We start from the raw sequence: 26,039 nt of genomic DNA on the forward strand, positions 1-26,039 counted from the left end.
TATTAATTGTTAATAAAACTGTATTTTGAAATAGGGAAGATTTGTGCACTGCTTTCTTTTTTTGAATGGTAAGACACGTGTGTTAGCAATTGCTAATTTCTGTCTGTAACTATGTTTGAAATATTGGATATTTGGAGTTTTCATATGTGTAGCAAGCTTAAAATTGTTCATGAAATAATTATATCAATTCTGCCCAAAGTGAAGCATTTATAATCTTACTCTTAAATTGTTTGTCATTTGAATTCTCGCCTGTTTGTTATTTATGTTATATTCATTCAACGTTTATATTTTAGGTAGGGGGTGTGTCTACATTCTTCATCTTTGTCAAGTCCATTGACAGGCACATTTATCGTGGTGTTTGGTCAGTTGCTTAGGGGACAAAACCAAACAGCATATTGGTTGTGTTATGTTGGGCTTTGTGGTTTTACAGTTTAGGAAGTCCAGTCCTTGCTCAATAATATGCAACCATTTTCTGTTCTAAATTTTTTCTACTATATGTAACCAGTGCTTTAAAAAAAAAAGTATTTGGAGGAGACTAAAGAAATTTAGATTCCAAAACAAAGCAATGATGCCAGAATCTAATCAATCAGGAATTCTTTTGTTTCTATAACAATTAAACATTTAAAAATTACCTTTAGAGAATAGGGACGTATTTGAGTGTGGTTTGGAGTAAAGAATGTGGACTCTAGAGTCAGGTAGATCCAGGTTGAAATCTGGGCTCTGCAATTCATTTGTAAAATGAAGATAATAATACCTAACTTTCAGGGCTGTTTTGAAGAGTGCACAATAAAATAAATGTATGTGTATGTACAGTGCCAGACAAAAAGCAGATGGCTATTATTATTTCCTACTACTTCCAACTCAATTCCTAAACATATAAAACATGTGGATTCTGAGAATATTAAATTGTTAAAACTAAAAATTAGTGAATTTAGGATAAGACCTCTGATTTGAATGTGGTAGTTTTAAAGTCCCATTATGCCATCGTCTTCCTTGAAATTATCCAAAACAACAAGGTAATGAGACACAAAAATGTAAACAACCATTTTGGGTGACACTAAGAGACTACTAAAACCCCAGATTTCCCCCCCAAAATGAAATTTCTGCCCAAAGCTGTGGAGATTGTGCAGTGGGATGTAGAAATGGACAAAAATGGAGACAGAAGGCAGCACTATAAGAGGACTGTTTTTGAAGACAGAGGAATGCACGCTGAGTTGCACTGTCTGAATGCCATTTTTATAACAGGACAGATTGGTTGTAGCAGCAGAGGGCAGTTCTTCTCAGACCCAGTCTCAGCAGTGACGAAGGTGGGCCAACCACACGAACCACAGGCCATCCTTTCAGCAAATGGCCAGTCTCTGTTGCAGTGGAGAAAAGAGTGTTTGAGTTCAGAAAACTGCCACATCTCCTCTGTCTATTGACTGAAGGAATGTAAACGGCAAATCAACATACAAACAACATACTTTATCAGGCGTGAGAGTGCTGTTACCCTGAGCCATGTATGTCCCTGGATGCTTCCTCACATGAACCTACAGCAAATAGGTGGTATAGAAAAACATTGTCAGTTTCAATACTGTGATACAAAAAAGAACCAGATCAAGATCTTTTTTTTTTTTTAATTGCAAGATACAATATGAGGAAAGAAAGGGAAAAACCAAAAGCTAGGTAAGGGAAGTTTATGAGAAGAAAACAAAACAAAGCAATGTAGCCATGAAATAAACAAAAATGGTTATTGGACATTGTGCCATAAATTTAAAAATAAAGCAAAAACAAAACCTTGAAGAAATAAAGGTGTCTATGAAAGATTAGCATAAATCAAAAATACGAGAAGTCAGAAAAGAGATAGTAGGTAAACAGTGGGGAGACTCAAGAAAGAAATAGAAGAGAAAAATAAAACCATCAAAGAAATAAGTTGGCAGGAAAATTAAGAAAGAATAAACACTGCTGAAAACATGGTGAAGATCTAGAAGACAGATGTGAGAAAAGTGAGCAAAATGAAACAGAAATTTAAAAAGTTTAGATGGATCAGAGAGAAGATGGTACCTATAAGAAGACCAACAAAGGAAATGAAGCATGTACATTATGAGTCACTGATAAAGAAAATGGAAATTATTGACAAAATAAATATTTGCAGATATAAATTAAGTGAGCTTCATCAATTAAAGAAGACTTGAACTTAAATATTGAAAAGTATACCAAACGCAGTGGAAATTGCCCCAGAGCCATGAACATAAAAACATACCCAAATTAAATTGCTTAACATCAGAGATAATGAATGAATCCTTTTGGTGACCAAGGAAGAAGTCACTTGCAGAAGAAAAAGATTACTGTGACCTTAAATTACCCTATAACACAGTCAGTGCCAGAAGATAGTACAATGAGTGTGACTCAAGAATTTTATAACCAGCAAAAATGTCGTTCAAGTACAAAGCAATAACAAACGATTTTGAACATACACAACTCAGGGATTTTTTAAAAAGATGAACTATAGTCATTCAAGAGATGTCTGTAAAAACTATGTCTGCAAAAGTACTAGCTTTGTGCCCTGGGTCCATGTAACTCATCGACTAAGAGTAAAACAAATATGGGGATTAGGACAGCATATCAAATTATAATGTTAGTTGTGTTGACAGTAGAAAGAATTAACCATACAAAAGTGGGACAATAGAGGGAAAGAAAATGTCAGGTAAAATAAGCACATTGATTTCAAATGTATATTGAAACAAGGTAGGGTAAGGATCTTGATGATATAAGACAAGGTTTACTTTAAGTCAAATTAACCTGAAATACGTCAAAAGATCATTTTATAATGTTAAACAAGACAAAATAACACTTTATATATTGAAATATTCACAATGAACATATAGCAGTGACATATGTATAATTGATAGAACAAAGCAATATTGACAGAAGTAAAAGTGTTTTAGAGTAAGAACCCTAATTTTCTTCCATAGTTCTTGACAGATCAAGTGGACAAAATTACGTAAATCTATAAGACCTAGTTAACAGAATTAATAAAATAGATCTAATTAGTATGTAAAACTGTTTCCTAAAAACAGAGATGCACCTTCTTCTCAATGATCATGGAACATTAACAAAAACTAAGCATTTATGGTGTCTAAGGAAAATTGTACAAATCGCAATGCAGCAAAATTAGAAATTAATAACGAGAAAAATATTAAAAACAATTCATCGAATGTGAAAATCTTTCTATCAAAGTCATGTCAAAGAGGAAATCAAAACTAAAATTATTAAAATCTAGAAGATAAATACAATAAAAACACAGCATATCAGAATCTATGGTATACGAGTATAGATAAAACAGCTCCCAGAAGAAAAAGTATAAATTTACTATTTTGAGTAGTAAATTAGGAAGTCAGAAGAAAACAAAATCAATCTATGCAAAGCAAAATGAGACAATTAAAAATATAAAAACGGAAATAAATAAATTAGATAAGAGATAAATAGATGTACTTCTTTGGGAAAAAATATTAGCTAATGAAAGTTTAAAAAGGTAGAGGCCACAAATATGTAATGTATGAAAGAATAGGATTCTAAATATGCTGGAAATTTAAGCAATAAGAAATGTTGTTTTCTAAACTCTAGGTGAGTACTTTGAAACACTAAATAAAGTGGTTCAATTTCTAGAGATAATTTACTAAAGATTCCAAAATGTATAGAAAATAAAAATAGACAAATGAACTGGGGTTGGGGGGGAGGGGGAGAAGAAGGGACAGAAATCTAGGTCCTGATGATTTCAGAAGGGAATTCTACCAAACCCTTAAAAACCTGATAAGTCAATTGTATTTAAACTGTTCCAGAGAACAGGAAAAGGAAATTTAACAATTTTAAAAATGATGTGTGTATGATGCTGACATCAACATTTAGTAAAGATTGCACTTAAAAGAACTTTAGAATCGCTCATATTCATGTTCATGCAAATAACTATGCAAAAATCCTAGATAAAATGTTGATGAACAGAACCTAGCACACATTAAAAGACTAAAACATCTTGATGACGGGAGGGAGGGGACAGGGGTTATTTCAGGGACATACTGTTTCAATAAAATGAAATCTATTAACATTACATTTATGGAGAGAAGCTTGTGATTTTAATCGTACATGTGAAAAGGCAATAACATTTAATATTTATACATTACTTAAAAAAAAAAGAACAACCTCTAATACAGTTGGGAATAGATAGATATTAACTGGATAAAATATTTCAATCCCAAATCCAGTATCATACTTAATGGAGAAACACGCGAAGCATTCTTGGTAATTTCAGAAACAGATAATAAGTTCATTATCACCACTATTATTTAACATTGTTCTGCAGTACTGACCAATTCAATTAGACAAGAGAAAGAAATGAGAGATATAAAAATTCGAAAACATTTTCAGCTTATATGATTGTATACTTGGAGAACCAAAAGAATCAGCTGAAAATTCTTACAGAGTAAAAAAAGTCAAAACAGTGGTAAAAGAAAATAATGATACAAAATAAATAGCTTCTACACATTAAGAGTTACAGCCATTTAGGAGATACAATGAAAGAAAGACCCCCAATTTTCAACATCAAAAAAATATATAAAATAGCAATATGCTTAACAAGAAATGTGTGGGCTTATATATGGGGGAAGGGAGAGGGAACTTTGAAAGGCTTCTAATGTTACCAAAAGAATACTTCAATAATTGGAATATTGCACAATGGAACGTCTCAGCATCTTGTTAGTTTATCCTAATTCATTCTGTAAATTTATGTGACATCCACAAAAAACCTACAGGATATTTTTTTGGACCTAGATATGCTGATCTAAAGTTGATATGGAAAAAATACTAGCACAAAAAGCCAGGAAAATTCAGCAAAAAGACAGTAATGATGTGGAATTAGCCCCACCATAGATTAAAACATATTAAGCCTCAGTTATCAAGACAATTTGGTTCTAGGACATGAAGGGAAAGATTAATGGAAAAAAATATAGAATATGTGTGTGAATTGTAGTGGCATATAATATCAAGGGGGAAAATGGACTTTTCAACAAATAATGATGAACCACCACAGTAGCCATTGGGGAAAATATGGATCCATGCCTCATAGTTTACACCAGCAGGAACTTGAATGGATCATAGATGTAAATGTAAAACATAAACCATGAAAGTACTAGAAGACATCATGGGACAATCCTATATAACTTCAGCATGAAAGAAGTTTTTTCAACTATGAGAGAAAAACCAGAACCATAATAAAAATAGTCATAAATTTTACTACATAAAAGCAAACTTTCTGCACGGCCAACATGGCTATAAGAAACATCAAACTAGAGAAAATGTTTTGCAACTCCTGTTACAGACAAAACCTAATTTAATGTATTAAGAACTTCTATATTGATACAAAAAAACAACAACACAATATAAAAATGGACAGAGGCTGTTTTTTATGAAGAAAGTGAAGAGAGGTCTTCCCTTGATACTGTATATTAAGCATTTCCTTCCTCCATTATTTCTGTCTCAATAGCCATCTTATTTCCATCATAGCACTTATTCTAACTATTGCTATTTTTTCTCTTTGCTTGTTTACTTGTTTTGTTCTCCATTTTATTCTCCATTTTCTCTTTAAGACTGTGAATTCCATGGGGAATGTGATCATGTCTGTCTCCTCTGTAGGTGGCTCCCTTGTGCCAAGCACTGTGCTATGAGATATAAGGCGCTTAATAATGTGTTCTATTCTATTCTATTCTATTCTATTCTATTCTATTCTATTCTATTCTATTCTATTCTATTCTATTCTATTCCTTCTTCAGAAAAATGCCCCCTAAATGTACTTCCTTATGACCTATGCCAAACATACTCAACTTTCTTACAGTAAACTTGCGAGATGGGTTGAGATTTGCAGAATTAAAAAGAAGTCACATAAATTCACATAGTAACAGAGCTAGAATGTGAACTGTATTAGGCTTTCGATGGCCAGCTTCAAGCATGGGACATGATTACCTAGTAGGGACTAAAAGATTATTTGTTGAATTAAAAAGTGTTAGAAGAATGTTTGCCAGAAGAGATCGTATATAAATAATATAACTTGATAATAATATTTTCGTATAAAATATTAATTAGTAATCCTAAATCAGTTATCTATTTTATCTTTTCGATAAATGCTGTTGTTTTAATCTCAGTCTTGTTTGGATATTACTATTTTTAAGAATCATAGAAATGGAAATTAAAGATCAAGTATATTTCTGAAATGCTTTAATCACGTAACTTCAAATTCTGAGATCTGATTTAATGGTAAGTATGGAAAATGATGTTCTATTATCTCCAAAGGCAAGAAAGTGGAGTTTGAATTTATCTAAAATTAAAAACTCATATAAACACGAAGTTTGACTTTTTCATCTCATGTAAGGTAAACATATAAAGATTGTTTTCGGAGGCACGGCTTAATCAGAAGGTACTTACTGATGCCTTTTTGCAATGGAAATTTGAATTCATTAAGTTGTCTTAAGTAGGGATAGGAACAAGAAAAGTTTTCTTTTTTTTTTCCTTCTAAAATATCAGAGGGAAGTTGTTCCTCGTACTATAGTGCATATTTATTTTACCTGGCATAATGTCTTTGATGTTGTCATGACAGTTACGGGCAGGAGCAGCATGCTATCCTCATTAAATTCCCAGGACAACTCTGTGGAGTCTCTATGATTATTATCTTCATGTGATAGATGAGGAAACTGAAAAGTCATTGGGATTCAGGAACTTGACAAAAAGTAAAAACAAAGCAGAACAAAAAACTGAAATGTGGCAGAGGCTTGATTGTAACCCAAGTAGTTTTGATTCCAGTGCCTGAATTCTTAACCAAAGCAGTAGACTGCGTGTTAGGTCAAACATTTAGTACATGTGTGCCACGTGAGTGAACAGTTCCCCATCAAATGCCATGTTTCCTCTATGCTCTGTGCATTTTCTGGTGGGGTCTGGAATAGCACCAATCCGAGCACTATTAATCATTTTGGTTGGGAACTTCACTTGGACCTCTCTCCCTTTCAGAGTGTTTGCTAATTGTTATTAATGGATGACTGTAAAACACATGTTAATTACTGCATTTGGGTTTGAGTACAGATTGTACACCAAAGAAACAGCCCCTGCCTTTGGAGTTCAGGTTTTAAAGAGAAGGCTTGATAGAATCAGTGAACAGGAATGTTCTTCAGAGTGAAGTAGAGAAGCTTGGGAACTTGGAACAGAGGTATTGAAACCCTGTGATGATAAGACAGGCCTGATCACTGTGATACCAGAGAAATGCCGCGGAATGTCTTTTGTTCCTCATCTATAGTTTTTGGAAAGTTCTGGATATGTGCCGCAGCCTGTTGGTAACTCTGGGGACACCCATGCCTCTCCTTGAAAATGCAGCTGTGCTTTGGTGACATGGGAAGAGAGGGAGTGGGGTGCTTCCTATGTGGACACTTTCCCATCACCATGGGAAATGATGTGCGGGTTTGCCTTGGGTTAAAGATGCCTTTGGAGAAAATTGACACTGGAACAAAGTAACTTCATTGACCTTAAAGAGACTAGGTTAGCTTCCCAATCTAGGATGGTTTTAGTTACCAACTGACATGAATATTCCGAACTTCTTCACATTAGGCGAGGTATTTAAATTCAAAATGAATACTGTGTTTCCCTGAAAATAAGACCTAGCCAGACCATCAGCTCTAATGTGTCTTTTGGGGCAAAAATTAATATAAGATCCAGTCTTATTTTGATATAATATAGGACCGGGAATATAACATAACATAATATAATATAATATAATATAATATAATATAATATAATATAATATAATATATAATACCAGGTCTTATATTAATTTTTGCTCCAAAAGACCCAGTAGAGCTGATGGTCCGGCTAGGTCTTATTTTTGGGGAAACATGGTACTCTTTTAAAAGATGATTCAATTTTATGTTCAATATTTGCAATTATGCTGCATATTTCATATTTTTAATATTTATTCTCTGAAGAGACAAAAAGCAAGAAAGATACACACGTGTATATGAATAGACACACACCATTGCAAGAGTGTGTAGAGAAAGTAAAAATTAGTGGTAAGCAGAAGGGAACCCACATGTGCCCGTGGTTGAATTTCAGTGTTACAAGTCTGAAGAGTGTTTTATTTCATTCATTCCAAAGGAATTCTTTGTATGTTCAATAAAGACTAACAGTAGGAAGATGACATTGCCAAGAGTTGTGCACTTAAAAGAAAGATGAAAGCTTTAAGGGAGAGGATTGAAAAAGAATACCATACGCAGATAATGACAGTTTTGATTAGATTCTAAATACTTAAAATATTTTACCTCATAACATTAACGGATAATGTCTCTAATCAATGCTTTCCTTGTTATCTTGCCTAATGCTGAGGAGTATTTCTGTGCCTTTTCCTGGTGGCCATTGTGAACCAATTAAGAACCACAGCCAGAATTCATAAGCACAACTTCAGGCTTGTATGTGATCACGTGAAATTCCTCCCTTTCTTCTTAAAGTATAAGTATGTACAGTAATTTTAAAATTTTGAAGAAAGGTAAAAGTACTCATTATTCTACCTGTTCTAAATATCCATTTTTACTCTGGTATGACCTTTTAGATTTTGTACTTTTGCATATCTGTCTTTGTAGATAGTTGCAATCAGAGTATATATACAATTCTGTTTTGCCTTTTTTATTTAATGTTATATGATAAACATTTACTTGTTGGAGCAGTAGTTTAATTGCTGCCTAATATTATTTAGGGAATCATATGGTTTTACTCATATATCTATTTTGAAATTATTTATTGATATCTTAGTAATGTCACTGTCTTTTTATGTTCAGTGAATTACAACAAAGAAGGAAATTATTGCAACATGCTTTTAAGACTTATACCTATAATACACATAACTATGGTAAATTCACAGCAGTGGTAATCACTTATAATCTTACCAACAGTATAAATATTCCAGGTCTATTATGACACTGGTTTGAGTGATAATCTTAAAAGTAATTGTGTTCTTTCTTACATCAAATTTGCTGCAGTCTACATCTCTTTCATTCACATTTTCTCCTGGTCTGGTTTCTTTGCTATCCTTCGTTTAATGAATTTTCTTTTGATATAGTAATTGGTAATTTATTATTTTTTGTCTATAAATTGAATGATCTCTTCAAATAGTACAAATTTTGGTCTATTTTATTTGATGACATAAATGTTGCAAAATCTGTTTTTACGTATTTTTTCATTTTCATTTGATTTCTATATATTCATACCTATCTATTTTCTCTTGTGATTTCTTCTATTACTTTGAAAAGGAGAATGTCTCTTCTATTCAGATATATTTTCTCATTTAGATTCAGTTAATCGTAATGGTTATATGAATCATTTAATCCTTTTGGAGCTTATGTTACAATGTACTGTAAAATATGAATTGAAATTAAATATTTTAAAATGAGCAATCCTGTTTTATGTTCCTTGTCTTCAGATACTAGTTTGTCTATAGCTTATTAATTCTTTTGTAGTTATCACATATTTATTTGTATACAGCACTTCTATACTCTTAGTTATTGGTGCTTGTAATGTTCTTTATTGTCTTGTCAGTTTTCATTGATATAAATTGCCCATGTGCTATTCAAAATAAATTTAAGAATATTGTTACTAAGTATTCTAAAACACACACAAGCAAAAAAAAATACTTTTGAGATTTTTAATGTATTAAATCCATAAATTAACTTGCCAGCATATACATATTTTAATATTTAGCTTTCTTTTATATAACTATGGTCTTTTTTTCATTAAAGAGAGGTCTTTTATGATTTTCAGTAAGGAGTACTACCTAATTCAATGTCATGATAAACCTAGAACACTCATACTGTTGGCTGGGATTCTAAGTGAATGGTTCCTTCTTCCACCTTCCTAAATCTAGTTTGTTTGTGTCTCTTCTGGCCAGCTGGAGGCACCATCTGGCATCAGCCATAAAATATGAATTGTGTATTTTTGGGTGAATCCACATAGGAGTTAAATGCTCTGATATTTGCATTTAAAACTGGCATTGCACAAAACAAAGATGGCTGGTAAAATTCATGCTGATAGTTTAAGCCACAGGGTTGCCAGGAGGAAAAGATCTTTCAGGCATGGTACCTGCGAGGGAGCGCCCATGGGTACCTGGATACCTGTGGGCCAAGTGCAGACCCGTGGTAGCCCTGAAGTCCCACTTTGGGATGTGGCTAAACTCGGCCTCCGGCCAGATGGGCTGCTGGGTTACCCCTGCTGCCAGGTGCGGGACCAAAGCGCTGTGCTCCGCCTGGAGTGGGATCTGGTGAAATTGAGGCAGACATTTCCTCTTCCCATGGCCCCACTGCCTTAACCTTTGGCAGATAGGTGACCCCCAGGGATCTTTCAACCTCAGTGTTGGGATGTGCTTGGTATCTGGGTTGGGAGTGCAGGAAGGGCTTACCCGGCGAAGGGCTGAGACTTGGCCTCTGGCCTTGGCCAGTGCTCGCACTTCCTCATCCCAGCCCTCTCCACCCTCACATCCAGGTCCCTTCCGGGGCGGACGGTGGATGGTGGCAGCCAGCAGAAGCAGAGATGGGGCTGCTTGGTAGGACCTGGGGCCGATGGGGGAGAGGAGAACAGGTGACTGAGAACTGTCCTCAAAAGGTGGTGAGAGGTGGGACCGTGCGTCAGCCAAGGCTCCACGCTCGGAGTGCACATTCCATTTTGCCTTGAAACTTCACTTACAAAACACAAATACAAAGATAAAATGGTTTCAAGACAGTGACTGCAAAACATTAAACCCCAGAGGGGGAGAGCCCTTTGGTGAGCAGGGCTTTGTACCAATGCACTCGTCATAAACCCACGTCGTCAGCCTTTGATTTGTAAGACACACCCCGATATTTCTGACTCGGTGACACTCAAAGATCCCACTCTTCAAACGTATTTGCTTGCTTGTGCTTTCTCCTGCCCTCTTGAACGGACCTTAAGGCTATAGTGCCTGTTTGTTGAATGAATGAATGCAAGTATTTAGGGAAAACCATACACATAGTATCACAAATATGCAGACACATAAAAGCTTCTGTCATATTTTGAGCAATGTCTCTGATTCCCATATTTTGCAGATAAAGGGTTTACGTCATAAATATGGTTTTGGATCACTGAATTACATTTTCCCTGAAAATAGACTGCATACATTTGTTTAGTTGTGCAAACAGTCAGCGCTGAAGTTAAGTCTAGTCCCCTAACGTGGAAATTTCAACCATATTAATGATTCTTTTCTAAGGACTTGCAAACATATTTTTTCCTTCTTTTTTTGTGTGTGTTTTTTTTTTTAAAATTTATTGGGGTGACAATTGTTAGTAAAATTACATAGATTTCAGGTGTACAGTTCTGTATTACATCCCATGAACCCCATTGTGTGTTCACCACCCAGAGTATTTTTTCCTTCTTCAACAACATTTTACCTCCCGTTTTGTAATTTTCTTTTCTCTACACCTCATTGATGTCTAGATTTATTAGAAAAGTCATTCACGCTAAAGAATTGTCCACGAGAACAATTAAAACTTTGAAATAAATTCTAATATTTTTACCTTAAAATTTAAAAGACTTTTTTTCTATAAGATTATCATTTAAATTTAAATTTTAAATTTTAAACATTTAAATTTTAAAATGTTCTTGTACATGATAGTTTCTTCTTTTTTGCTGTCAGAGTACCTTGATCACGTGGGAAAGATTGTTAATGAAATTTTATTAAGTAGCATGACTTACAGTATTATATTTTCTTACCTCTCTGAGTAAACCTGATCAAGGCATGGATATATTTTGATGTTAAAATGCCATTTCGTATTTAAAATGACAGGTGAAACTGAGAGTCTGAACTTTGTTGGCCATTAAAAATCCCACGGCTGTTTTTGTAAGAGCGCTTGCTGCAGCCCTGGCCGCAGTCCAGTCTAAGCAATAACATCCTAGTAAGTCTACCTCAAAGTCCTGTGTCAGTTATTAAGGCATTCTTCTTTGCTTCCTGTTCTAAACAGCTGTGTGACGTTGCTGGATTCATGTTCACGATTTTTCTATATCCTGTTCTGCCCTTCAAGTGAAATGACTTGCATTGTACATAGATTATCTGCAATTTTGTTAAGTGCATATGTTTAAGGTTATCATACAACTCATTGTTAAGTGATGAATCTCTTTGGATAGTCAAGTGGAATGCTATTTAATCAATATTGGCTAACATGCTATGCATGAATTCATCATTGACCTGGATTTTATAAAGCACACCAAATTCATCACTTGTGTCAAAACAATCATTAAGGGCCTTTGAGTGGTCTTGAAAATTACCTGTTTAATGTGAGTAGGAATGTACTCCATTAAATGAGTCCTGAAATATATTTGGCATCAGCTCAGCTCGAAGTCAGGAAACAGTTCTGTGTTAGTGGATTATTTGCAGATCTTTTAAAAATGGTACCGGACAGGAACACTGTAACTGAATGAGGACAGAGAAATCTGGAAAGAGTATATTGTACATTAAATTGAAAACAGTAAAAGCAAATGTAGTTACTCATCTGATTCTCTGTAGCATCCCAAAGCAGGAAATATAATTTATTAATTTTTCATTTAGATAACTTTCATGCTTTGCCTACATAGATTTATACTAGCAACTTTGCACACGGAAGACATTATAATTAATTTGTGTTAAATCAATTGAGAGTAGAAATTAGGAAATGGAACACGTTGAGCTATATATCAGTGAAGGGATTGCGAGCAGGCCACATCCCAATGCCTGGAATTTCTTTGCTTACTGTGTCGCCCTGTGTTAACCTGGTATTCTCTTCAGGTCCCAGCTCACACCTCATCTCCTCATTGACGCCTTCACTGTGTGTTTTCCTAGAGTTCAGCGGTTTCTCTGTCCTCCCTGGACACTGAGAACATTTGCTGCCCCGTTGCATCTGTATTACTTGGCTCTTCTCAGAGGCTAGCTTCAACTTTTTAACTTTTCATAGCTTGGTATTTTTTAAGTTTTCAACTATATTTAAATTTCCATTATGGCAGATCCTGTGATTTATATATTTCCTTGATTCTTCTGTAATGTTTTGCAAATATTGATTAGTTTGTAATGCGGCTTAGGGGCTCTTGTTTTAACTTTTCCCATACTTATGTGTAACTATACATGTAAGACCAAGACCTATATATATATATAGTTTTAAAAAACAAAGAAATTCTGGACACTGATATCAAATCATGCATAGGCAGTATTTAGACCCCAGCAAGCAGCAGTAAATATTCTTCTTATTATCAAGGAACCACTTTGAGTGAAGAAAAACTATAAGGAGCAGAAGTCTGTTAGTGGAAAGGAAAAAGGAAGTGAGGAACTGGATATTGATCTTGCCAAGTGAAGCAGTGAAAGAAAATACTACATGGAATTTCTTTCCATTATTTTCTCAAATACAATCCAGCAACTCAGATTAGGAGAACAATGGCTGAGACGCTGGAAATAAAGTTAAGCCATCTGATAAATAAATCATTAGGAAACAGGCTATAACAAAATTAATGAAAAGAGGAAAGACTTCCTTTGTGTTTCAGATACTGTTATGTTTTTTAAATCAAAAGTGATCTTCTCAAGCAGGACATATTTCATCCTTTCTTTTTTTTTAATTGGGGAATATTGGGGAACAGTGTGTTTTTCCAGGACCCATCAGTTCCATGTCAAGTTGTTATTTTCAATCTAGTTTTGGAGGGCGCAGCTCAGTGGCCCATGTGAGACTCGAACCAGCGACCTTGGTGTTATGAGCACTGTGCTCTAACCACTGAGCCAACCAGCCACACAGGACATATTTCTTATAGTATTTGTAATATACATCTTACTTTAATGTTTCTTTTGTTTTTTAAGACATGCTATATGTGGAAAGTTGTATCTTTGGATTATCTACATCAATAATTTTATTAAAGTAAAGAACAAAACATTTGGTTAAGGGAGGAAACTGAACACTTTCTCAGTTGACTAATCAGTATTACCCGGGTTGTGTAGCATGATCTTTAGCCTAGAGCACAGAGGCTCAATGGTGTAATGAAAAGAGTAAGAAATAAAGGATCCGAAGGCCTGGGTTTAACCTTCCTTTTTGAAAAAAATTTTTAAGATTAAATTTATTGGGGTGACATTGGTTAATAAAATTATATAGGTTTCAAGTGTACAATTCTGTAATACATCATTTATAATATAGCATTGTGTGTTCACCACTGAAAGTCAAATCTCCTTCCATCACCATATATTGCATCCCCTTTACTCTCTTCTCCCTCCCACTTTCTCCCTTCCCCTTTGGTAACCACCATACTGTTGTCTGTTTCTATGAGCTTTTGCTCGTCTTGTTCGTTTGTTACTTTCAGTTTTATATCCCACATATGAGTGAACTCATATAGTTAGTTCTCAACTTTTTCTGTCTGAATTATTTTGCTTAGCACAATAATCTCAAGATCCATCCATGTTGTTGCAAATGGCAGTATTTCATCTTTCCTTATGGCTGAGTATTCCGTTGTATATATATATATATCACATGTGGCCACATGTGGTAACCTTTCTTCTTTTTTGGTCTTCCTTCATTCCGTCTTGAAACATTTATTGAGTATCTCTTATAGGTGCAGTGAGACCATTCATCTCCTTGTGTTGACAGTCAAGTGAGGGAGACATAAAAGCAGTGGCAATCACAGTATCACACGGTATCAAGTGGCAGATGCCATCATTCCACAGGGAACATGGTACTGTGGTCCTCAAAGGGACTGGGTGGCTTTGGTTTATCACCTAACCTTCAACTGTTTACATAATTATATCTGTTCTACCTTCTTCATGACGTTTTTGTGAGGCTTGAAAGTATCACTATATGTTACAAAGTATTACGAATTGTAAAAAGTACTTGCAAATGTAGATATAGGTCATAACAGTAGTTTGATAGAATATGGGAATACCTTGTAAACTTGATAAATAGAATTGAAAAATAAATGAGCATTAATACAGAACTTACTTGTTTTCTCTAACTTGAAATCCTAATTTTTCATCTCCTTTTTGAAAACTCCCTTGGTTCTTTTTGCAAAGAATATTCTTTATATGAATTAGTGCTCCCACACCACTTTTCCATACTTCTATTTTTGTATTCACTACATTGTACTATTATTACATATTTACAGTTTTATCTTCTCCACCAGAGCTTCAGACTTTGAGAGCAGGGTTCACCTTTGTTCATCCTTATATCACCAGTGACAACCATATATACTAGGTGCTCAATATACGTTTGTTAGGTAGACTAGAAAAGGAATTTTCCAGTGAGGTTTCTTTGTGTGTTTAATTCCAGTGTCTACTAGGCAAGAGGAATTTTTGTTTTCTTTTTCGGTCACTTAAAGATAATTCCCAGGCATGCAACAGTAAAGAATTCTGGATGTTGTGTGCATCAAATTGGGCACTCTGAAAATGCCCGTGGTGTTCCAGAGGAAAGGAGAAGAAAGTTCCTAGTGATATAATCATGGACAGAATGGAAGCCGTAGAAAACAGGAGGTTAGTGGACTGCTCAGTGGGTTGAGTGGGCTACACAGCCTACTTGGTGTAGTAATGTTTTCAGGTATCTTAACCTCTTTCTTCACCACCAAAGTTCTTCATTTTCGTCTTCTGCGGACCTCACATTTTCTTTTCTGTAGAAAAGGGGATTGAACCGAATGATCTTTAATGCCTCTTCTAGCCCAATGATTCTATTTGGAGACTGATGGTTGTTTTATTATCTTTTGGTGGGTTTTCTTTATAAATAACTCGATAAAATCAGTCAAATGAAGGGGAGATGATCTCTGCATTCTGTTAAATGTTATGCACCTTCATTCGTCCCATGTCTTTACTGTAGAAATATTATCAAAACAGCATTCAAGTAAATTGGAGAAAAGGCAAAACATTCCAGGAGGTAGGGCTTAAATCAGGCTTTATAGAGTGAGAGGTGTATGAGCTGATGAAAGACGGTGGGGGTGACCATGGGGATGGTAAGGAAGCACAGTCGCTTCGTGCAAAGTAAGGGGTGTTGAGTAAGGGTGTTGATGAAGCTCGAAGATTGGATTAATGGCAGTGAGGGCCTGGAATACCTGGGAAGTTCTCATTTAATTCTGTAAGTAACAGCGGACCATGTTCAGGCAGGAAGAGAGGACAAAGTTGTACCTGCTGAATGTCATCAGAGGCTTGGCAGGGGATGAAACCAACACAAGCAAAAAGGAAGAGAAGAGGAAATGGCTCATGACACAACTGGCACCAGGCTCGATTAAGTGAAGAGAGACTGGGATGGAAGCAAGCTGTGAAAGGAGGAGGGCTGATTTTGCCAAATAGTCATATCATTCAATTCAAGAGTTGGAAAGGATACTTACAGCTGGAGGGATATGGCAGCTCGGCAAGCCTTTACCTCTCCTGAGTATTTCTCATAACTGATAAAAGATTTATCTCAGCTGTCCAGTGTGGTTTGCAAAAATGTTTATTAATGAACTGCAGGAGAGGTTTCCTATCTTTGTTGAAAACAGGTGGATATTTGAGTCTCTGGAAAACTAAATGAAGGCTAATCGGTTCTCTTATTTTAATAACATTCCTTGGTCTCCACTCTTGAAGCAGGCATATATCCAGAGCTGTTTTTTAAAAAATTATTACTAAAGAGAATGTTCTTGCATGTATGCACTTTTTATTCTTATGTAATTGCTTTTTTCCCCTAGCATTTATTTTGTATTCCTTTCTACTGCTCGAGTTTTGAATTCTAGAATTATTTCAGTATTATGCCATATAGGGTCACAGAAGCTTGGCTTGACAATACCGCTGGCAATTTATATGTCAATAAAACTGCCTGGCATGTTCTTTGCTGTTTGCATTCCTTTGCAAAGTATGCCATTGTTTAGTCTTAAGGGAGTAGGCTTCGCTGATTTTCCATATTCTTGGGACATGACTTTTACACAGCTAATGACTGTTCTGCTTTGTATGGAATGTTTGCATTTTCACACAGTTTCTCCAGTTGCCTCTCCATTCCTTGTATATACTCCAAGGTGTCTAATATACGGTGAAGGATGGAAGCTTTTTTTTCCCAGGTATTTTCTAAGAAAAACTACATGGGAAGACAAATTGTGCTTCTTTTCCAATTTACTTCCTTAATTTCGAAAATCCTACTATCTGTTTTTGTTTCACATTTAGCACATTATGGAAGACCTAGCTAATTAATTATTCTTTTTTGAAGTCATGAAGTCCTTTTCTAGAAGTTTTCTTTTGAGATTAGAAAATGTCTTATAAAAACTAAATATTAAGTATTTTATCTAACTGTGTACTTTAGTTGCACATGATAGTTTTGAAGGCAGCCCGTGTCTTCATTAGATAAAACAGAAAACTTTTATCCACCCTGGGTATTTAAGATGATATCTGTGCACATTATAGCCAGATGAATTTTAGTACTATTATTTAAAGATATGGATGTTGCTTGGAGAAAATAGGTGATACCTATAAAGGTCACTTTGCACTTGTCTATTTTAAAGGCTGATTATTTTTAAAGAAAATGATCTCTGTGAATTAAAATATTTACTATAGATGTGCTATATCCTACAAAAAAAATATTACTAACATAACCCACACTGTTATCTGGGCTCCTGGTTTTCCAGCAAATGCCATGGTCCCCTACCTGTTCCCACTTGAAGCAGTGGTTTGCGCAGTACATCAGGGCAGTTCTGAGGGTGGCAGTGACCCCAAAGGTAATCATGGTGGTGAAAGCCAGCTCAGGAGAGTAGTGATAATGATGGACGTTGACTCCAGCCATGGGGAAGGAAGAATTAGGGACTATTTCTTATGCTTTTACTGTCCTCATGTCTGTGCTTCTTCAAGTTCTTAGAAACCTTATGGGCATTGGTTGTTTTTTTTGTTTAGTTAATTAAACTGTTTTATTATGAATGAATTTGGACTGATGGAAAAGTTGCTGGCACATTTACAATTTAAAGTTTAAAGAAAAAAGAATCGTAGGACCAATACGTGATTTATTTACAATCCAACAACAAAGTCTGCGTGCAGTAAATATTTACTGACTGGTGAGAATAAAAAGGGACTGACACTGGGGTCTCCTGATTCTTTGTCTTATGACATTTTTGACTACTCATTAGTATTTTTCAAGGCTAAAATCCACTTTTTTAGGTATTCATAATTTACAGCAAATTGTAAAGTATACTTTGGTAGAGTCTGTTGTTTTGCAGACGATTTCTTATTAATAAATAACGATGTAGTTTACAGTGAAAAAATATTTGTAAACATGATGCATTAAAGCCTTGAATGCTATTGATTATTATTTATTGATCTATGTCATTTTTATCTTCACAGAAATTGGCCCAGTGACAATTACCACAGATCCCAAGAAATTTCAGTATGAACTCCGAGAACTATATGTTCAGGTGAGTACTTGCTTTTGATTTTATTTCTTTTAGGGGAAAGGAAAATCATGAACTTTTGGCTGATTTTCTTTATTCTTATATCTGAAAGAAGTAATCACTGATTTTTTTCACTCAGTACCACTTCTTTTTCTCACTTGAGTCCTCAATGAATTGGACCACGGATATGGGAGTGGGACAGATTGGGTTCAAAATATCACCTTCATTTATGCATTGTCAATGGCTGCTTTCATGCAACAATGGCCAAATTGAGTAGTTATGACATAACGTTTGGTCCACATAGTCTAAGATATTTACTATATGACTCTTGACAGAAAAAGTTTACTGACCCCTGCTCTGGATGAGTCCCTTCACTGAGAATCATAAGGAATAGTTAATTCTTCCCCCACAACAGTAATGGTATAATTAAGGTAATTTTGATAGTCTATGCTGTAAGTCTATCATATAAAATTTTTGACTGTTAAGAATAATTTGGTTATTAGGGAAGAATAACATTGGTTTAAATGTTATTCTGGAAGCAGGACTTGGAGATAAGGTTGATATGTACCTTCTCAGGGCTGCTTTGAAATCATTATTCCCAAATCCATTCATTAAAAATCACTCTACTGTCCTCCTTGGATGGTGTGTGCTGCTGTCATCTGCGGACCTTTTGATCCCTGCCCATTATTCATCTAAGCTATTGGTACCTGGATCGTTGGCTACCTTACCCCTTCAGGGCTGTCATCATTCTGGGGGCTTCAACACTTCTGGGAATGACCTGTCAGCACCTTCTCTCTTCAGTCCCTTGACCTGCTAGTCATGTTTAATGACCTTTTCTTTACTCTGCTTCAGTCTTCTATTCCCACACACACACCCTGGACCTTATCACCTCCCCAATCTATTTGCATCTTAATTAATATCCAGCCACAGCCACCTGTCCACCCACCTTGTTGGTTCCTTACATGACAACGGCCTCTTCACCCTCATCAAGACTCCAGTCCATGGGCCCCTAACCCGTCTCCCCGGCCATCAAATTTCTCCTTTTATCACACTCCCTTAATCTAATTCAGAGTTCTGTTATTTCAAAAACACTCCTTTTTCTTTCTTGTCCATTGCCTTTCTGTTCAAAAGGCAAAACCTCATTCCTGAATGACCCCAGTGATGTACATTATTCACGTCTGTCCACCCCTGGCCAAGGGGTATTGAAGTCTCACAACGTGGCAGGTTGATTCCACTGAAAATACATAACCACCTGTCTCCACTGGACCCTTAATACTCCCATGAGCCAACTGTGTTTCTTTGGTCAACGAAATCTCCCATTCCTCTCAATGACAATTATAAATCTTGTCTACTCTTAAGCCTCCATCCCTCCATCCATTTATCTCTGGCTATTTCAGCAAATGATTTACTCTGAACAAGTGACCTCACTTACTGTTTCCCACAGGCACATACAAAGGGAAGTCCTCTGCTTCTTCATACCAGTATATAATCCACCTACCTATACCCAATACCCTTCCTGTTCCCATTCCTTTTTTTTTTTTTTAAAGAGTTTATTGGGGAAGGGGAACAGGACTTTATTGGGGAACAGTGTGTACTTCCAGGACTTTTTTCCAAGTCAAGTTGTTGTCCTTTCAATCTTAGTTGTGGAGGGTGCCGTTCAGCTTCAAGTTGTTGTCCTTTCAGTCTTAGTTGTGGAGGGCGCAGCTCAGCTCCAGGTCCAGTTGCCATTGCTAGTTGCAGGGGGCGCAGCCCACCATCCCTTGCAGGAGTTGAACTGCCAGCAACCTTGTGGTTGAGAGCCCACTCTCCAACCAACTGAGCCATCCGGGAGTTCAGCGGCAGCTCAGCTCAAAGTGCCCTGTTCAATCTTAGTTGCAGGGGGCGGAGCCCACCATCCCTTGAGGGAGTCGAGGAATTGAACCGGCAACCTTGTGGTTGAGAGCCCACTGGCCCATGTGGGAATCGAACCAGCAGCCTTCGGAGCTAGGAGCATGGAGCTCCAACCGCCTGAGCCACCGGGCCGGCCCCCCATTCTTTATTTAACCTCAACCCCTTGCCTTTCTCAGGCTCTTCCTATCAGTGTTTCTTTCAGCTGCTTGAGACTTCCCATTTACTTTTGACTATGTTCAAGAATTTCCAAAAAACAAATCCTTACAAACGAAACCATGAATAAATAAATAAATAAACAAACAACACATCTCTGTTTTTCGCAAACTCTCTCACAGATAACAACTTTTATCTTTCTCAGTTCGTTCAATGCCAAGCAAGTGGTCTGTATTTCCTGCCACCATTCCCTCACACCCCCTCTCCCGCGTTCACTACTCAGTCCCCTCCATTAAAGTAGCTCCCGCTGGTGAACCATGACCTTGATTTTGCCAAAGGCAGTGGAAACATTTCCATCGTCAACATACCACGTGGATGTCTAGGTAGTCTTTGACAATGCTGACCTCTCCCTCTTTCTTGAGACATTCTCTTCCCATAACTACTCTCATTTTTCTTTCCATTTTTCCTCAGCTTTCTAGGCAATTCATTTCCCGCTGTTTGGACATTAAATATTGAGGTTCGGGGGGAGTGGGGGGTGGGGGGGAGGGTGAGGGGATTGGAGGGCAGTCGGTGACCACAGGATGGCCACGGGGTTTGAAAATTAATCTGGGGAACGTAATTTGGTGGTTACCAGAGCGTAAGGGGGTTGGGGGGTGGGGGATGAGGGTGAGGGGGATCAAATGTACGGTGATGGAAGGGGAGCTGACTCTGGGTGGTGAACACACAGTGTGATTTATGGATGATGTGATTCAGAATTGCACAACTGAAATCTATGTAATTCTACTAACAATTGTCACCCCAATAAATTAAAAAAAAAAAAATAAATAAAATAAATAAATAAATATTGAGGTTCCTGAAGGTTTGGGAACTGGCCCCATTTTTTCTCTTATCTTATATTCTCTCTTTAGGCAAAACCATCCATACCCAGATAAACATGTTTCTAACCTAGACCTCTGCTTTGAGAAGCAGACCCTTATGTCAGTCTCTTAGATGTCACAGTCCCTCTAAAATGAACTCACAGATGTTCCCTTGCCACTGCCCCAAACTTGGCCCTAAACGCTTGCTCTTTGTTTTCTCTTTGTTACCTTTGTTAACGATGGTTACAATATTTAGTTATACTACCAAACATCTGAGTCATTTTTAAGACATCCCTCTCCCCCATATCAAGTTTTGGTTTTTAGCTTTTTAAATTTTTTATATCAATTGAATTCTCTCCATTTCTACTGGCACCACCCTAGTCCCAATTTCTATAGCTTTAGCTTAAATTGATGCAAAGAACTTCTAGGTGATTTTCCTGCATTTACTCTTGCTTTTGTTTTCCAGCCTTTCTCTACTCTGCAGACAAAATTATCTCCAAGTACATCTCTGAACAATTTTTCTCCAATACCCTCTCCACGCATATTCTACCATCACCTCATCAAATTCTTCCCATGGTTCTGAGTGGCCTGAGACCTAGCTACCTTTCAGCCCTATCTAGTGCCTCTATCTCCCTTGGGCTCTGTGATCTGCCTTGGGGCCTTGCATAGAGCAGCTCCTATATCTCTATCCTCACCAGTCTCCCCATAGAGCTTTTGCATGTGCTCTTCTCCTTGTACAGGAATTTCCTGTCCATCATCCTGCCCTCAATTCCACGCTCCCCTAACCTAGTTTAGAATTCTCCATTCCAAGTCTCATTTAGAATATCAGGTCCTCAGAGAATCCTGCCTTATCCTCAAAGCTTGGTCACATTTCCTTACCTCTCTTAATCACAAGTAGTTGGAAGGACCATATCTGACTGATTTAGCTCGAACTTTACCCTGGTAAAATTCCTGCCATATGGAACATGCTCAGTTTTTTATGAATAAAAGAAAGAAGGAACGAATATACCACTATGTACAAATTAACAGAATCCAAATTAGACTTTGAGGTTTAATACCTTGGTTTCACTGTTAGGTGAATGACCTGATTTAGAACTGTATGTGGTATGAGCATAATTGGGGCATAGTGAAAACTCAAAGTTTGGTATTCCAAATATATATTCAGTCATGATTCTTTTATTGTACATGTCTCATGTACAATATAACATACCAAATTGAATTATATACTAAATTGAATTATATTTTATAAGTATCCAAAGAGATTTTATATGGGCATCCCTTGGCTATTTTTCCCTTTTACTAAATTTCTTCTGATAATCATCTCTACTAATAATCTTTCATTTCCTTTCTCTGAGACGATGTTTTCTTTTTCAGTCATTATCTTGATACTTATTTACAATTTACTTTTCCATCTCTCAGTATAGCAAATTCTTTGCCACTTTGGATGTCCAGAATCTCTGAAAAAAATCTTTACATAAAAATGTCCTCTACATGAATCACAGGAATTAGAAATTTTATTGCTCTGGTTGTTTAAATTGTTATATTCCCCTATTGTACCGTGAAATCTTGAGGCAAGAGTCCTGTAGCTCTCCTTGAGTATCTCATCCATCTGTGGGATGAATTAGTGTCTGCAGTAGAGTGGATTTAAATAGCCGTTGAATAAATGACTGTCATATGAGGATGCCTATACTTGATGGTACAAAAGATCCCTTAAAAACCTAAGCATTTGTTTTCATTACCGAGAGATTCAGAAGCGCCAAGTATGGAGATTTCTAGCTGATAGACTATTAGGAAGGGATTTACTGTATTCATTTTTTTTTCCTCTGCAAGAGTACAGCTGGGCTCCATTCTTGGCTATCTGGCTAGAATGAAAATACCTGTATTCTCAATGAGACCTGGCACTGACACTTCCTGATTTCCTGCCTCTCCCTTTCTTTTGTTCTGAACAATTTTCAGGGAGTGACCTTATCCTCCTTGCTTCATTTATCTCCAGAGTGAAGGGCTGTGACTCCTGACTCATACTCAGTCGATTCCCTTCCCCAGAGCACCCCCCCCCTAGTTTCTGAAATTGAGCCTGATACAGACACTCTGCAGCTCATATAGTAACTCTGTTCAAGAAAATAATCTTACTTTCTGTCTCCCGTGGAATGAAAGGCAGTGTCCATTTCTCTGGAGCCTTCCTGTGAACTGGCTGCATCTTATAGATGCATTTTTGCATTGTCTTGGGAGCCAAGAGAATGCTTAATTAGAACAACCAGCCAGGAAAGAAATCAATATTTACTTTTTCCCTTCATTCAACATTGGGCACTGTTAGAGGCATTGAGGAAATGTTTTTACTTTCACAGTTTCTGGTGAATTGTTCTTTTTAAAATCAATGGCAAAAAATTTCGTTAATTAAGTGTCACCTATGAAAAGCTTGAGGCTGCATCATCACTTCTATTCAAAATGTGTTTTATTTTCTCCTCAGTATTTGCTTAGAGAATATTTTATTATTTCATAAACCAGTCTGAGAAACTAAACTTCACAAATTTCATAAAACTTTAGTGTGCAGCACTAAAGTGTGTGCTGTGTGTGATTTCCAGACCCTTTTTCTGTTCCCCTTCTGCCATTTTTTAATAATTCCCCCCAAATCACTGACATCGGGAGCAAAAAGAATTGCTGTCCTGTTACAAATAACTTGGACTTTTTAGAAAGGAAACCATGAAAAATATTCCTTTCACATTTGTAATAGTTTTGAAAACCAGAAAAGTAAATTCAGTTTCAAGTAAATTAAATAATCACCCATTAACATTTCACTAGGCTCAGCTATTTTTCTTATATAGACATGGGATTAATTTGAGGAAAAGAAAATTTAAAATTTCCAAGAAAAACTTAGCAAAAAAATCACTAAGTTTAAATCATTAAATTTGTAACTTTAATTTCATTTTGCTTTATCCTCTTTCTTCTGGCATCCAGATAAGTAACTTTAAAAGCAACTGAGCTTTCTCTCTGGGGAAAAGAAGGAAAGAAAAATGACAGCAAATGGTATTCAAATCACACAGAGCTTTGGGAATTAATATCCTTTTAAATATGCAGTGCAAAGTCCTACTTCGGGTTACGGTCTTTGTAAGAAACTATAAAGCTTGTCGATTTTTAGAAAATGGTGTTGGTAGTGATATGCTTTCAAGCCGTTTATCTAAATATTTTAAAGAACAAAAAGCATATTTGTCAAACATTTGAAACTTAAAAAAAGATATTTCTGCAATAGTGGAATTATAAGTCTTTTATATAAATAATTGATCCCCAAAACTGAAAATGTTTCACACATAATTTAGTTTACCTTTTGTGAAATCTCTTAATAAAACTGACTTAAAAAAGCAGAATAAGAGTAAAAAATGTGTAGAACAGTATTGTCACATAACAATAGGTCAATGTTATGAAGAAGATAAAGGTCAAGTCTAATTATTGTGTTTCTTAAACAGAAACGGAAGAATAAATATACAAGCTGCAGCAGGCTGAGGTTAAGGGGGAAATGTTTGGCTGTGATATGAAAACAGTAGACGTTAGAATTAATTGCCAAAGGAGGATATGAAAAACCGTGGCCAGTTAGATAAAGACTCGTGAAAAGATGAGGACAAGATAATACTGATTTTAGAAGAACAGTTTCTGATACCAGTATTGGTATACACTTTATCTAATTCCTAGTATTCTAAATCATGCCGCTATGCAAAAGTGTGCTTTTTATTTCTGGATTTATAGAGAAGTCTTCTATATGAATTGAAAAAAATCAAACTGATATATCACCAAAAAACGTTAACGCAGAGAGGAAAAAAATTTGACTAGAAAAAGAAAAGGGAAGGCATTATACGTTAGCATAGATACATATGTAATATAGATCTATAAAAGACGAGATTTTCATTTTTGGTGTTGGACATGGTTCAACTTAAGAAAGCAGTTTTTATTTCCATTGAGGTTTTCTTAATATGCATTTGACTTACAAATGCATATATATATATAGAGAGAGAGAGACACACACACACACACACACAGACACATGTATATATGGTGCCAAAAAATGTATACACATTTTAGGAAAGGAAAACTATATTCAAATTGTAATACTCAATATATACCAATAACAAAAGATGAACACAAGTCACATTTGACTTCTGCAATTACAAGAGGAGCTCAAAGTGGTTACCATCAGAGTCCAGACACTTCTGATTACGGCGAACAACTGCTTGAGCAACGCTGACCAAAGTGTCCACTTGTATACATTTTTTGGCACCCCCAGTATGTATGTGTGTGTATATATATATACTTTTAGTATACACATATATATACACTTTTAGTATACATATATGTGTATACTAAATTTTATATATATAATATATACATATATATATACACTAAAAGTTCTACTGTTCCTGAAGTTTTTTACATGTATTTTGAGTTACATGTATTGGACTCTATCTCACTTTCTTCCCTAAATTAAATACACACATTTCTACCTCTAAAAGTGTCTCTCTGTGTGTGTGTATGTGTGTGTATATACTAAAAGTGTGTACACTTTTAGTATATATATATATATACACACTTTTAGTATATATATATATATATATACACACACACACATACTTTTAGTATACATACACACACACACACACACACAGACACTTTTAGAAGTAGAAATGTGTGTATTTAATTTAGGGAAGAAAGTGAGATAGAGTCCAACACATGTAACTCAAATACATGTAAAAAACT

General features: G+C 35.9%; 1 protein-coding gene across 1 annotated transcript in view; it reads left to right on the forward strand.

The window, feature by feature from the left end:
• The window catches only part of HMCN1 (hemicentin 1), a 398,555-nt gene that overhangs the window by 75,707 nt on the left and 296,809 nt on the right, over window positions 1–26,039 (forward strand). The window contains exon 2 of the mRNA XM_033093361.1: window positions 18,350–18,420. Coding sequence (XP_032949252.1) covers window positions 18,350–18,420 — 71 coding nt within the window. The remainder of the gene's footprint in view (window positions 1–18,349; window positions 18,421–26,039) is intronic.

The sequence above is a fragment of the Rhinolophus ferrumequinum genome, chromosome 22, assembly GCF_004115265.2.
Source record: "Rhinolophus ferrumequinum isolate MPI-CBG mRhiFer1 chromosome 22, mRhiFer1_v1.p, whole genome shotgun sequence".
Classification (NCBI taxonomy): Eukaryota; Metazoa; Chordata; class Mammalia; order Chiroptera; family Rhinolophidae; genus Rhinolophus; species Rhinolophus ferrumequinum.